This window comes from Mobula hypostoma, chromosome 17 (assembly GCF_963921235.1).
Source record: "Mobula hypostoma chromosome 17, sMobHyp1.1, whole genome shotgun sequence".
In the NCBI taxonomy this organism is placed as follows: domain Eukaryota; kingdom Metazoa; phylum Chordata; class Chondrichthyes; order Myliobatiformes; family Myliobatidae; genus Mobula; species Mobula hypostoma.
The window spans coordinates 31,863,340-31,877,287 of NC_086113.1; the positions used below are offsets into that span (position 1 = coordinate 31,863,340).

Sequence of the window (13,948 nt, forward strand, 5' to 3'; positions counted from 1 at the left end):
GACAGCTCTTCCTCCCACATCCCTTCATTACACATCTCCAGACGCTGCTCCATTGTTCCTTATCTCTCCTTCCCCTGAGGGCAGGTGGCAGACCAACTGCTGATGCCACTGATGCTAGCCCAGGCCAGCAAATATCTTAATTTTATGTGTATTCTCGTAACACTATCTATTAATTAATTAATTAATTAATTAATTAGTATCCAATTAGCTAGCTCAGTCTGGATTCCATGTGATGTAACCTTCCAGACCCAATCATGAGGAATATCGTCAAAAATCTTGATAAAGTTTATGAAGACCATGGTTATCTGTAAAACCCTCCTCAATTCTCTTGGACACATCTTCAAAAAGTCAATCAAATTTATGAGACATAATTTACCATGCATAAAGTCATGCAGTTGAACCCTAATCAGTCCTTGCTTTTCCAAATGTAAGAACATCATGTCCCTTAGGATCCCCTCCAGTAACTTTCCCAGTACTGTTTGCCTCACTGGCCTATAGAGATATAGTTGGCTTGTCCTTTCAGCTTTACTTGAAAAAAGGCACCACACTTGCCACCCTCCACTCTTTCAATACCTCACCTTTGACCAAGGAAGATACAAATATCTCTCTGAGGATCCATGAAATTTCTTCCCTAGCTTCTCTCAAAATCCTAGCATACACTTGGTTAGGCCCAAAGGACTTGTCAACTCATATGCTTCAAGACTGCCAGCATTTATAATGTGGGTATGTCCCACAATATCATTCATCAGATACCCTAATTCCTTAGCTTGCATGACCTTCTCCACAGTAAATACAGATGAGAAATATTCACCTAAGATCTTTCCCATCGCTTGAGACCCTACTAGGAGAACTATTCTCTCCCTAACATCCATTTTGCTCTTAAGAATCCAGTCAAGGTGTCTCCCACGTACAACGCTCCTTCGGTCGTCATCGGGATAGATGATGAAACCATATATTTCACTTTTTTTTTGTCTTTTATGTTTGTTTTATGTCTTGAACGTATTTCTGGAACTGTGATTTGTTGTTTGGAGATCATTTGGGTGTTTCAGCACTCTTCAGTCTCCAAGGAAATTCTGGGAGGCTGAGGCAGCGTGCGGGAACCTTGTGGCGAGAAGGCTGCGAGTTGATGTTCGACTCCATTTCACTGGTGAGATTGCTCTGCTATAGAGAGGGAGAATGTTGTCCAGGTTTTCTGCATTTTGGATGTGGACTTTCTCCAGACTTATGGTTTTTTTGTATTCTGGGTTTTTCGCCCGATTTTGCTTGGGGGAGGGGGATTTGGAGATCATTGTGCCTTCTCCAATTTTGTTCGTTTTATGGGGTGGGGAGAAGACATTTGGGAGTTGATGATCGTGCTGCCTCTCTTTTCTTTCTTAGTTCTGTGGCTATCCGAGAAGAAGAATTTCAAAGTTGCATACTTTAACAATAAATGAACCCTTGAGCCTTTAAGTCTCTCAGGATTCTACTTGACCTCATCAGCCAGAAGTCCCATAGCCCAGCAACAAAGCTGCGTATGACTGCTAATTCATGCTCAAACTTCCCTGTGCCCTCAAACACAGATTTTTCAAAAGAGTGATCAAGAGAGATTAATTCCCCTTAGAACAACATTCAGTAATTATGGTGCATTGTATTTGTTTATCCAATGAGCAATGAGGGGTCTGAAACTCACTTCCTGAAAGAGTAGTTCAGGCAGAAAATCTTATCACACTTAGAAGTACCTCAATAAGTAAAGTCAGAGGATTCAAAGTACACTTATTATCAAAGTGTGTATAAGGTGTGAGATTTGTCTGCTTACAGGCAGCCACAGAGCAAGAAACATGAAAGAACCCAATTAAGAAAAGAGCCAATGTGCAGAGAAAGAAAAAAAAACAAATTATTGAATTGAATTGACTTTATTTCTTACATCCTTCACATACATGAGGAGTAAAAATCTTTATGTTACGTCTCCGACTAAATGTGCAACATACAATTTATAGTAATTTATAATAAATAGTATGTACAACAGGACGGTCAATATAGCATAGAAATACAATTGCATCAGCGTGAATTAATCAGTCTGAAGGCCTGGTGGAAGAAGGTGTTCCGCAGCATGTTGGTCGTGGCTTTTATGTTGCGGTACCGTTTCCTGGACGGTAGCAGCTAGAACAGTTTGTGGGAGGGGTGAATTGGGTTCCCAATGATCCTTTGGGCCTTTTATACACACCTGTCTCTGTAAATGTCCTGAATAGTAGGAAGTTTACATCTACAGAGTCCTGCATTTGAGGAAAGTACAGTTTCCATACCAGGCAATGATGCAGCCCGGCAGGATGCTCTCGATTGTGTCCTTGTAGAAAGTCCTTAGGATTTGGGGACTCATTCTAAACTTCTTCAACCATGTGAGGTAAAAGAGGCGCTACTATGCTTTTTTCACCACACAGTCGGTACGTACAGACCACGAGATCCTTGGTGATGTGTATGCCAAGGAACTTAAAGCTGTTCACCCTCTCAACTCCAGATCCATTGATGTCAATAGGAGTTAGCCTATCTCCATTCCTCCTGTAGTCCACAACCAGCTCCTTTGTTTTTGTGACATTGAGAGAGTGGTTGTTTTCTTGACACCACTGTGTCAGGGTGATGACTTCTTCTCTGCAGGCTGCCTCATTATTATTTGAGATAGGCCAATCAATGTGGTATCATCAGCAAATTTAATTAGCAGATTAGCCTCTCAAAGTATTTGCTTATTATTGAGGTGCGTGCAACAGGACGCCAGTCGTTCATACATGTTACCTTGGTCTTTTTTTAGGTACAGGAACAATGGTGGCTGTTTTGAAGCAGGAGGGCACTCTAAACCAGGAGAGGGTGAGATTAAAATTGGCCGTAAGCACAGCTGCCAGTTGTGCTGCACACATCCTGAGTACCCACCCTCGAATGCTGTCTGGTCCTGCAGCCTTGCGACTGTCCACTCACTGGAAACACCTGCGTACTTCAGCCTCAGAAATGACCAAGGTGCAGGTCACTTCAGCAGCTCTTCTCGGGGGCTCGGTGTTGGCAACATTAAACCGAACGTAAAAAAGATTTAGCTCATCTGGCAGAGAAGCAGCAAAGTTGACAGCATCTTTGCACTTAGATTTGAAGTCTGTGATGGTGTGCAGACCTTGACATTAGCTGCGTGTGTTGTCTGTGGAGAGTTGTGTCTGAATCTTGTCTGTGTATTGTTGTTTCGCTGCATTGATGACTTTGGATAGTTCGTAGCTGCATTTCTTGAGTTTCCGGCAATGTAAGCTCTGTCTTGCGTGATAAATGCTGCACGCATAGAACTGTTGATCCAGGGCTTCTGATTTGGATCGATCCTGACCGATTTTGGGGACAACGTCCTCAATGCACTTCTGAATGAAACTTGTAACCCCTTCCATGAACTCGGAGACATCTTCATCACGAAAGACATTCCAGTTGATGTCATCAAAGCCGTCCTATAACATAGAAACCGACTGATGGGACCAATAGTGGACAGTTTTAACTATGGCTGCCTCTTGTTTCAGCTTCTGCCTGTACATCAGCAGAAGCAAGATGGAGGAGTGATCCGACTTCCCAAACAGTGGATGGAAGAGCACTTTGTAAGTGCTGCGAAAGGGAGAGTAGCAGTGGTTGAGTATGCTATCTCCTCCATGTGCTCACCTGTCATGCAAACAACAGAAGCAAGCAACAGCATTCCAAACCAAATTGAGTCCATAGATTCGAATCCCCAGAGCAGACCTAACGCCTCGGTCTCAGTTCATACAATAGCCATGTAAACCAGCAGATTACAAGGTTATGAACTAAGAGAAAATAAGGGGAAATACCTTAAATAATATTTTTAATTAGTATGGATATCACATGAATGATGGTACTTTTCCATACTATAAGATTTTCTGATTCACCATTTGCACTCACAAATTAATTTCAGACTAGAATTGCAGCATTCCATACCTGGCTAGCAGTATAGAATTTAAAATGCTTAATTGTATTTGACAAAGGTACACTTGTATGAGCAGATAATGTACACAAAAAGTGGAAAAATGCAATGGGTTTAATGTGCATAAATCTTAAGAAAACCTTCAAGAAGAGAATTTTCAGAGCAATTAAATATATTAATTATGTGGAGAATGGTAAACCATATTATGAATTTATCAGAATGTAAGTAAAGATAGGTTAAAAGTTAGTTTCACGTTAAAGTAAGTGACAATATTCCAGTTCCAAAAAAGTTCTATTTATTTCAAGGTTCAGAAGCTTTAAGTCAGCATTTAGTTGAGAACAGAATAATATTACTTCCTTATTTTCCAGATGTGACATGATTACTGTTTCACAACCCAGACACACTCAGAACGCAAGCTGTGGAGACAGTGCAGTGAGAACATAAGTCAATGAAATTATAAGAACATTCTACACCTTCAAACAAAATGACTCAGGTAAAAAATATTTTCAATAAGGAAACTGTATCGCCTGTTTTAATGAAGAATCATATGTTTGTTTTTCTAGTTGTATTAATGGAATGTAGCTGTTATAATAGTTTCAATTGGAAATATCAGGTGTAAAGTATAAAGTTAAATGTTTAACTTGTTAAATTAACATCTATTCTTTACTAATTATCACTATTATATTTTCAGTTACCCGCTTTCAAGATTCCAGTCATCACTGATGATAATTTCGAATTTGACTTGCTAGACCCTTCACTATTTGAAAAGCCCTGTGATACATCAAGTGTCATAAACTTTGGCAGGCTTTTCATGCCTATTTTATATGCAATAATATTTGCCACAGGGCTTCTGGGCAATTTATTGGTCATTGTGACATTAGTCCTTTACGTGAAGCCAAAGACCATGGTAGATATCTACTTGATGAACCTGGCCATCGCTGATCTGATCTTCCTTTGCACCCTGCCATTTTGGGCAGCTGATGCATATACTGAATGGATCTTTGGAACTTTTATGTGCAAAATTATGAATGGTCTGTATACTATCAACTTCTACAGTTGTATGTTAACACTTGCCTGTATAAGTGTCAACAGATACAATTTCATTGTTCAGTCAACAAAAATGTATAAAAGTAGAACTAAAATAATTTACAGTAAGTTAGCTTGCACAGGGCTTTGGGTGCTTGCAATTATCTTAGCCCTTCCAGAATTTATATTAAGCGAAGCATATACTGGTATACCTGACAAAATTATCTGTACAATGGTGTACCCTCCTAATTCCGACATTATCAAAGTAGGAGTCCATGTAACCCAGCTAGTGGTGGGATTTCTGATACCCTTTGTAACAATGATCATTTGCTACACAATTATTGCAAAAACTCTGCTCCATGCTAAGGGCTTTCAGAAGAATAAATCATTAAAGATTATAGTTGCAGTTGTAATTGTATTTATGATTTGTGAATTGCCATTTAACATTGTACTCTTGATGCGAACTTTAGAGATCATGAATGAAAAAAGCATGAGTTGTGAACTTCGTGTAAATGTAGACTATGCAATTATCATAACAGAAGGAATTGCCTATGTACATTGCTGCCTTAATCCTATTTTATATGTATTTCTTGGAGTAAAGTTTAGAAACAATTTCATGAAGATTTTAAAAGATATGGGATGTATTAGTCAAAACCAACTGGCTAAATATCTGAAAACCGAGTGTGAGACATCACAGCAAAAATCAGGTATATCGGAAACAACTAGTTTGCACCCTTTATAAAAATACTGGCTAAATCAAGATATTAAAATGTAGATATATCATGATAATCTGGTCTAGGATTGTATGTGTTTTCCTAAATTTGCTGTAATTTGATTGACATTTTCTAATTCAATTGAACTAGGCCTTTATGGAATAGATCCATTATATGCAGCATCAAATTCTATGTTATTATCTTCAGACATAAATTGTAAATAGACCTAAAAGCTGTATGTATAAATTATGTTCAAATGCATGCAAATATGAATTTACCTAATTAAATCCTTGATAAAATTGTTCAACATTCATGTGGTCTAAGGTATTTTGGATTTATTGGTGCAGAATGCAGATCTTAAAATAATGCAAGAGTATAAAAGCTATTGGTTGCACAAGAGATTTGAGAAGATACACTATCAGAATCAATGGAGGAACACCCAATTCAGTAAAGAAAAAATTATATTTGAACATGAATTAAAATTCAAAATGACCAAAAATGAAGTTCCAGTAAGATTTGACAATGACAATGTGTTTATTTTTTCTGAATATTGACTGGTCTTCTATGTTTATTTTTTTTGGGAGGAATTAATGGGGTTGAAAGCCAGAGTACTAAAACAAGTAGTCATTGAAATAATGGATGCATTCGGCTTACAAACGTTACAGATTATTAAACAGTTCCTGCAGATTGGAAGATGGTAAATGTAACTCCACCATTTAAAGATGAGAAGAAAAAGAACACACAGAGAACAGGGACCAGTCAGCCTAACATGAGTACTACTGAAAATGCTGGAGCATATTATTAAGGATGTGATATCAGAACAGGATTAGATAAAGACAACATTGAGTTTTTGAAAGGAAGATGATGTTTAATAAACCTGCTGAGCTTTTTTTGAGGATGTAACTGGTAGGAAGAAACCAATGGATGTGATTTATTAGATTTTCTAGTGGCATTGATTTAAAATTGATTGTAATACAGGAAACAGGGTGATATAATAAATTAGTTGCCACAGCCATCCTCACAAACCACTTAAATGCCCAACACATCAGGCACCCTTCTGCCTCATCTGTCGAGAATCCGCAATTTCCAATGGGGCCATATCAGTCACCTCAGAATCTACGAAAACGGAATAGAAACAAATCATCCTCAAAGCTGTGGATTGCTTAAGAAAAAGATTATAATATACACTCACTTGCCGTTTAATTAAATACAGGAGTAGAACCTGGTGTGGTCTTCTGCTGCTGTAGCCCATCCACTTAAAAGCTCAATGTGTCATATGTTCAGAGAGGGTCTTCTGCACAACGCTGTTACAACAAATGATTATTTGAGTTACTGTGGCCTTCCTGTCAGCCTGAACCAGTGTGGCCATTCTCTTCTGACCTCTCTCATTAACAAGGCAATTTTGTCCGTAGAACATCAGCGCATTGGATGTTTTTGTTTTGTTTTACACACCATTCTCTGTAAACTCTAGAGTCTGTCGTGTGTCAAAATCCCAGGAGTTCAGCAGTTTCTGAGATAATCAAGCCTCCCCATCTAGCACCAACAATCATTCCACAGTTAAAGACACTTAGATCACATTTCTTCCCCATTCTGATGTGTGGTCTAAGCAATAAATGAACCTCTTGACAATGGTTGCATGCTTTTATGTATTGAGTTGCTGCCACGATTCGATGAAATTTTTGCTTTAACAAGTAGGTGTCCAGGTGTACCTAATAAAGAGACCAATTCGGAGGACAGAAGCAAATGTGATGTTTCTAAGTCTGTCAACTACATAACAGAGTGAGATTATGAATTCAAATGTGGTGGCAAAGAAGATTCAACCTGACTTAGGCAACTCGCACCATTGGGCAAATCCATGACAATGCAGAATAACATGAATAAACGTGAAGTCATCTAATTTGATAGGTAAAACTGAAAGGATGAGAGCTGATTTAATGGGGACAGTTTGGAAAATGTTGATGTACAAAAGAATGCTTGTTCTTGTAATCACTGGAAGCAAGCATGCAGGTGCAGCAAACAGTCAAGAAGGCAAATGGTATGTCTGTGCTCATTGTAAGATATTTTGAATACTGGAGCAAGGATACTGTACTGAGAAAGTTAGTTAGATCACATGTGAAATACTCTGTGCAGTTTTAAGACCGTAAGACTATAAGACATAGGAGAAGAATTAAGTTGTGCGACGTATCAAGCCTGCTCAGCTATTCTATCATAGTTAATTTATTATCCCTCTTAACCTTATTCTCCTGCTTTCTTTCCACAACCTTTAATGCCTGGACTAAACAAGAACCTATCAACTTCTGCTTTAAATACTGTATACTCAACGACTTGGTCTTCACAACCATCGGAGGCAATAAATTCAGTGATTCACCAGCATCCGGCTACAGAAATCCCTTCTCATCTTTGTTCTAAATGGATGTTTTTCTATTCTGAAGTTGTGCCCTCTAGACTTAGACTCACCCACTATAGGAAACATCTTCACATCCACTGTATTTAGATCTTTCAATATTCGATAGGTTTCAGTGAAATCAGCCCTCATTTTGTTTGCTTTGTTTTGGTTTGTTTTTTAAGGAAATAAGGATTTACAATAGAAAAAATGCAACAAAGGTTCATAAACTGATTCCAGGGATGGCCGATCTGCAGAAGCAGGCATTGAGTCAACCAGAGCTGGATTCACTGCAGTTTATGAAAGGAATTTCATTGATCTCATCAAAGAACAAGATACTGACAGGGCTTGGCAAGATGGGTGGTGAGAGAATGTTTTCCCTTGTTGGGCATCTAGGAAGAAGAATTTCCTCATTCTATCAAGATGGCACTGGAAACCAACTCATCACATATAGATGGAGGTTGATTAACTTCTGGACACAAGAAATACAGGGTGGTGGAGAAAGCACTGAAACAAAGTTTTGAGACAGAGGAGTAGTCATAATTTGATAAATTGGTGGAGCAGATTAAGGGCCAAATAGTATTTTCCATTTTGCTATGATCCATGTTTGTTTATTTCAATTTCCTCACTTGTTAAGTGGATTTTTGATGCATTTCTTCTGTAACCTAATTTATTATGTCTTGGCATTTTTTATAAGTTACTAAAAGCCCAGAACATTAAATTCTAGACATTTTAAAAGCAGCATTAAGATACAGATGAGAATAAAATTTATTTTAGCTTTTTCTGTGCAGTAGTAAAAATGTGTCAGATCTTACATAATCCAGTATGCTGTCCGAATTTACAATCACAATGCTCATCCACTCTTACTAATCTTATTCATACATGGAAGGTCCCTTGAGAAAACCCTCCAAAGTTAAGAATTTTCTCAAAAAGCAGAACAAGACTTGAGTAGCAACTAAATCTGGGGCTTCTCCATGGAATGCTCTGAAATTTGTTGCTACCGAAAGCCTTTGAACTACTGCTCAAACTAACTTAAGACAAGATGAGGAATATGCTTAAACATTAAAAGAATAATACGTTTATTTCAGAAATGAATTAATGAAATACACTGAGATAAATTAATCAAAAGGAAAATAAATCAGTAACCTGCCATTAATTAGCTTTTAAGGTCAATGATACCAATATTACAACTTAAACCTAAGGAATCAAATGCAAAGTCTATTTGCCCCCTTAGTCCAGCACCAGACTTGGAGGTCAGGTATGTCAACATCTGACTTTCAGCTCATTCTATTTTCAATGGTTACTCAGGTAAACCAGAGATAAGCTTATCCATGGGGATGACACAGCTAGCAGTTCTGTAAGTAAGCATAATTCACTACAAAGAAACTTAATTTATCTCATCTTCAAAGGGACTTTCTTCCAGAAGAGCTACTTAGAAGATGAAGATAAAGGAATTCTGTAAAACATACCAAGGTAACGTTGGTATATTTACAATAGACCCTTGATTTCCTTTGTAACAGATCTGTTGATTTCATTAGCTCTGGTATTTCAGCTAGGCACCACAGATTAAAGTTAATTTTATTATCAGAATACATATATAGCACCACATAAAACCCTGAGATTATTTTTCCTGCGGGCATACTCAGCAAATCTTTAGAACAGGAACTGTAAGCAGGATCAATGAAAGATCAAGCAGAGCACAGAAGACAACAAACTGTGGAAATGCAAATAAATAATGAGAACATGAAATAACAAGGTAAAAAGTCCTTAAAGTGAGATCATTTGTTGTGGGAACATCTCAATAGATGAGTGTAGGTTATCCCCTTTTGTTAAAGAGCCTGATGCTTGAGGGGCAGAAACAGTTCTTGAACCTGGTGGTGCGAATTCTGAGGCACTTGTACCTTCTACCTGAAGACAGAGGTGGGAAAAAGATATAGCCTGGGTGGTGAGGATCTTTGATGATGGATGTTGCTTTCCTACAACATCATTTCATGTAGATGTGCTCAATGGTTGGGAAGGCCTTACCTGTGTCATACTGGGCCGCATCCACTACCTTTTGTAGGATGTTCCATTCAAAGGCATTGGTATTCCCAAAGCAAGCTGTAATGCAGCCAGTCAATACATTTTCCTTTACAAATCTATAGAAGTTTGTGAAGGTTTTTGATGTTATGCCAAATCCCTGCAGATTGCTAAGGAAGTAGAAGCGCTGTTGTACTTTCTTTGGGCATAGATGGTGCTTGAATTGTCAAAGTATAATCAAAATATAGGAGGTGAAATAATGAAGTAAATTAGTTTGGAGTGAAACAGGACAGTAATTATTTTAATTTCCAGCTGTTATTAAAGAATGATTTCAAACAACTGTAAATACAATATATTTCTTGGAAGTTTAGTGCATATAACTATTTTGATCTGATTTTGTATGTGAACAGGATTAACAGAGCATGGATATAACTCCCTCTGTTGGTTACTGGCAGCCATAATAGATTTCTTGCAACACACACAAAAAAGGCTGGTGAATGCAGCAGGCCAGGCAGTATCTATAGGAAGAGGTACAGTCAACGTTTCGGGCCGAGACCTTTCATCAGGACTAACTGAAGGAAGAGCTAGTAAGAGATTTGAAAGTGGGAGGGGGAGGAGGAGAGGGAGATCCGAAATGATAGGAAAAGACAGGAGCGGGAGGGATGGAGCTAAGAGCTGGAAAGTTGATTGGCAAAAGGGATACGAGGCTGGAGAAGGGAGAGGATCATGGGACGGGAAGCTTAGGGAGAAAGAAAGGCAGGGGGAATCCCAGAGGATGGGCAAGGATTTATAGTGAGAGGGACGGAGGGAGAAAAGAGAGAGAGGAAAAAAAGGGAGAAAGAGAAAAAATAAATAAATAAGGGATGGGGTACAAAGGGGAGGTGGGGCGTTAACGGAAGTTAGAGAAGTCAGTGTTCATGCCATCAGGTTGGAGGCTACCCAGACGGAATATAAGGTGTTGTTCCTCCAACCTGAGTGTGGCTTCATCTTTACAGTAGAGGAGGCCGTGGATAGACATATCAGAATAGGAATGAGACGTGGAATTAAAATGTGTGGCCACTGGGAGATCCTGCTTTCTCTGGCGGACAGAGCGTAGGTGTTCATCGAAACGGTCTCCCAGCCTGCGTCGGGTCTCGCCAATATATAGAAGGCTGCATTGGGAGCACCTGACGCAGTATATCACCCCAGCCGATTCACAGGTGAAGTGTCGCCTCACCTGGAAGGACTGTCTGAGGCCCTGAATTGTGGTAAGGGAGGAAATGTAAGGGTATGTGTAGCACTTGTTCCGCTTACAAGGATAAGTGCCAGAAGGGAGATTGGTGGGAAGGGATAGGGGGACGAATGGACAAGGGAGTCGTGTAGGGAGCAATCCCTGCGGAAAGCAGAAAGTGGGGGAAGGAAAGATGTGCTTGGTGGTGAAATCCCGTTGGAGGTGGCGGAAGATATGGAGAATTATATGTTGGACCCGGAGGCTGGTGGGATGATAGAGAGGTCAAGGAGAACCCTATTCCTAGTTGGGTTGCGGGAGGATGGGGTGAGAGCAGATGTGCATGAAATGGGAGAGATGCGTTTGAGAGCAGAGTTGATGGTGGAGGAAGGGAAGCCCCTTTCTTTAAAAAAGGAGGGCATCTCCTTCGTCCTGGAATGAAAAGCCTCATCCTGAGAGCAGATGAGGTGGAGACGGGGGAATTGCGAGAAGGGGATGGCATTTTTGCAAGAGACAGGGTGGGATGTGGAATAGTCCAGGTAGCTGTGAGAGTCCGTACACTTATAGTAGACATCAGTAGATAAGCTGTCTCCAGAGATAGAGACAGAAAGATCTAGAAGGGGGAGGGAGTCGTCAGAAATGAACCAGGTAAACTTGAAGGCAGGGTGAAAGTTGGAGGCAAAGTTAATAAAGTCAACGAGCTCAGCATGCATGCAGGAAGCAGCGCCAACGCAGTCGTCGATGTAGCGAAGACTCCTTTTTTAAAGAGAAGGAGATGTCTTCTTTTTTTCAAGAGAAGGAGATGTCCTTTTTTAAAGAAAGGGGTTTCCTTTCCTCCACCATCAACTCTGCTGTCAAACGCATCTCTCCCATTTCACGCACATCTGCTCTCAATCCATCCTCCCGCCACCCTACTAGGAACAGGGTTCCCCATGTCCTCACCTACCACCCCACCAGCCTCCGGGTCCAACATATAATTCTCCGTATCTTCCGCCACCTCCAATAGGATCCCACCACTAAGCACTTCTTTCCCTCCCCCCCCCCAACTTTCTGCTTTCCGCAGGGATCGCTCCCTACACGACTCCCTTGTCCATTCGTCGCCCCCCCCATCCCTTCCCACCGATCTCCCCACTGGCACTTATCCTTGTAAGTGGAACAAGTGCTACACATGCCCTTACACTTCCTCCCTCACTACCATTCAGGGCCCCAGACAGTCCTTCCAGGTGAGGCGACACTTCACCTGTAAATTGGCTGGGGTGATATACTGCGTCCGGTGCTCCCGATGCGACCTTCTACATATTGGCGAGACCTGACGCAGGCTGAGAGACCGTTTCGCTGAACACCTACGCTCTGTCCGCCAGAGAAAGCAGGATCTCCCAGTGGCCACACATTTTAATTCCACGTCTCATTCCTATTCTGATATGTCTATCCACGGCCTCCTCAACTGTAAAAATGAAGCCACACTCAGGTTGGAGGAACAACACCTTATATTCCGTCTGGGTAGCCTCCAACCTGATGGCATGAACATTGACTTCTCTAACTTCCGTTAATGCCCCAACTCCCCTTCGTACCCCAGCCCTTATTTATTTATTTATTTTTCTTTCTCCCTTTTTTTCCTCTCTTTTTTCTCCCTCTGTCCCTCTCACTATAACTCCTTGCCCATCCTCTGAGAATTTTCCCCCTTCCCCTTTCTTTCTCCCTAGGCCTCCCATCCCATGATCCTCTCCCTTCTCCCGCCTCGTATCCCTTTTGCCAATCAACTTTTCAGCTCTTAGCTCCATCCCTCCCCCTCATGTTTTCTCCTATCATTGTGGATCTCCCCTCCCCCTCCCGCTTCCAAATCTCTTACTATCTCTTCTTTCAGTTAGTTCTGACGAAGGTTCTCGGCCCAAAATGTCGACTGTACCTCTTCCTATAGATGCTGCCTGGCCTGCTGCGTTCACCAGCATTTTTTGTGTGTGTTGCTTGAATTTCCAGCATCTGCAGATTTCCTCGTGTTTGCGATAATAGATTTCTTAATCACTTTAATAACACTTCAAGCCATCAAGCCAAGACCCTTCATCAGATCCTGATGAAGGGCCTGAAATTTCAACTGTTTATTCCTCTCAATAGATGCTGCCTGACCTGCTGAGTTCTTCCAATATTTAGTCCGTGTTGCGATACGATATTGCATGTATTACTCCATTTTATGGATGTTTTATTACTGGAAATATTTTGCTTATAACTATTTTATCTTAATCTTAATACTTGTATCAAATTGTCCTGTAATTTGATTTGTTCCTCCTTAGTTCAGTTTTTCAACTCATTTAATTTGTGGGTGCCACGGTATTGTAGCGGTTACTGTGACACTGATACAGCTCAGTGTTCCGGAGTTCGGAGCTCAGTTCTGGCACCATTCTGTTAGGAATCTCTGGGCATCCTCCCTGTGGAATATGTGGGTATCCCCCGGGTACTCTGGTTTCCTCTCACAGTACAAAACATACCGGATAGGTTAACTGGTCATTGTAAATTGTCTAATGGTTAAATGAGGGTTAATTGTAGGTTGTAGTGGCCGGGGCGGTGTGGCTCGAAGGACCGGAAGGGCCTATTCTGCACTGTATTGCTAAATATATAAATAAATTTACTTGGCAGCATCTGAGTGCTTATAGTGCACTCTCAGTATTACCTGA

At 40.5% G+C, this 13,948-nt stretch overlaps 2 protein-coding genes across 4 annotated transcripts in view; one reads left to right on the forward strand and one right to left on the reverse strand.

Moving 5' to 3' along the window:
- fyco1a (FYVE and coiled-coil domain autophagy adaptor 1a) overlaps window positions 1-13,948 on the reverse strand; it is a 244,449-nt gene that overhangs the window by 40,425 nt on the left and 190,076 nt on the right. The window lies entirely within an intron of this gene.
- LOC134357907 (C-C chemokine receptor type 7-like) lies at window positions 3,936-6,140 on the forward strand. The gene is made up of 2 exons (XM_063069671.1): window positions 3,936-4,424; window positions 4,623-6,140. The coding sequence occupies exons 1-2, from the start codon at window positions 4,416-4,418 to the stop codon at window positions 5,697-5,699; spliced, it is 1,086 nt and encodes a 361-aa protein (XP_062925741.1). The 5' UTR covers window positions 3,936-4,415; the 3' UTR covers window positions 5,700-6,140.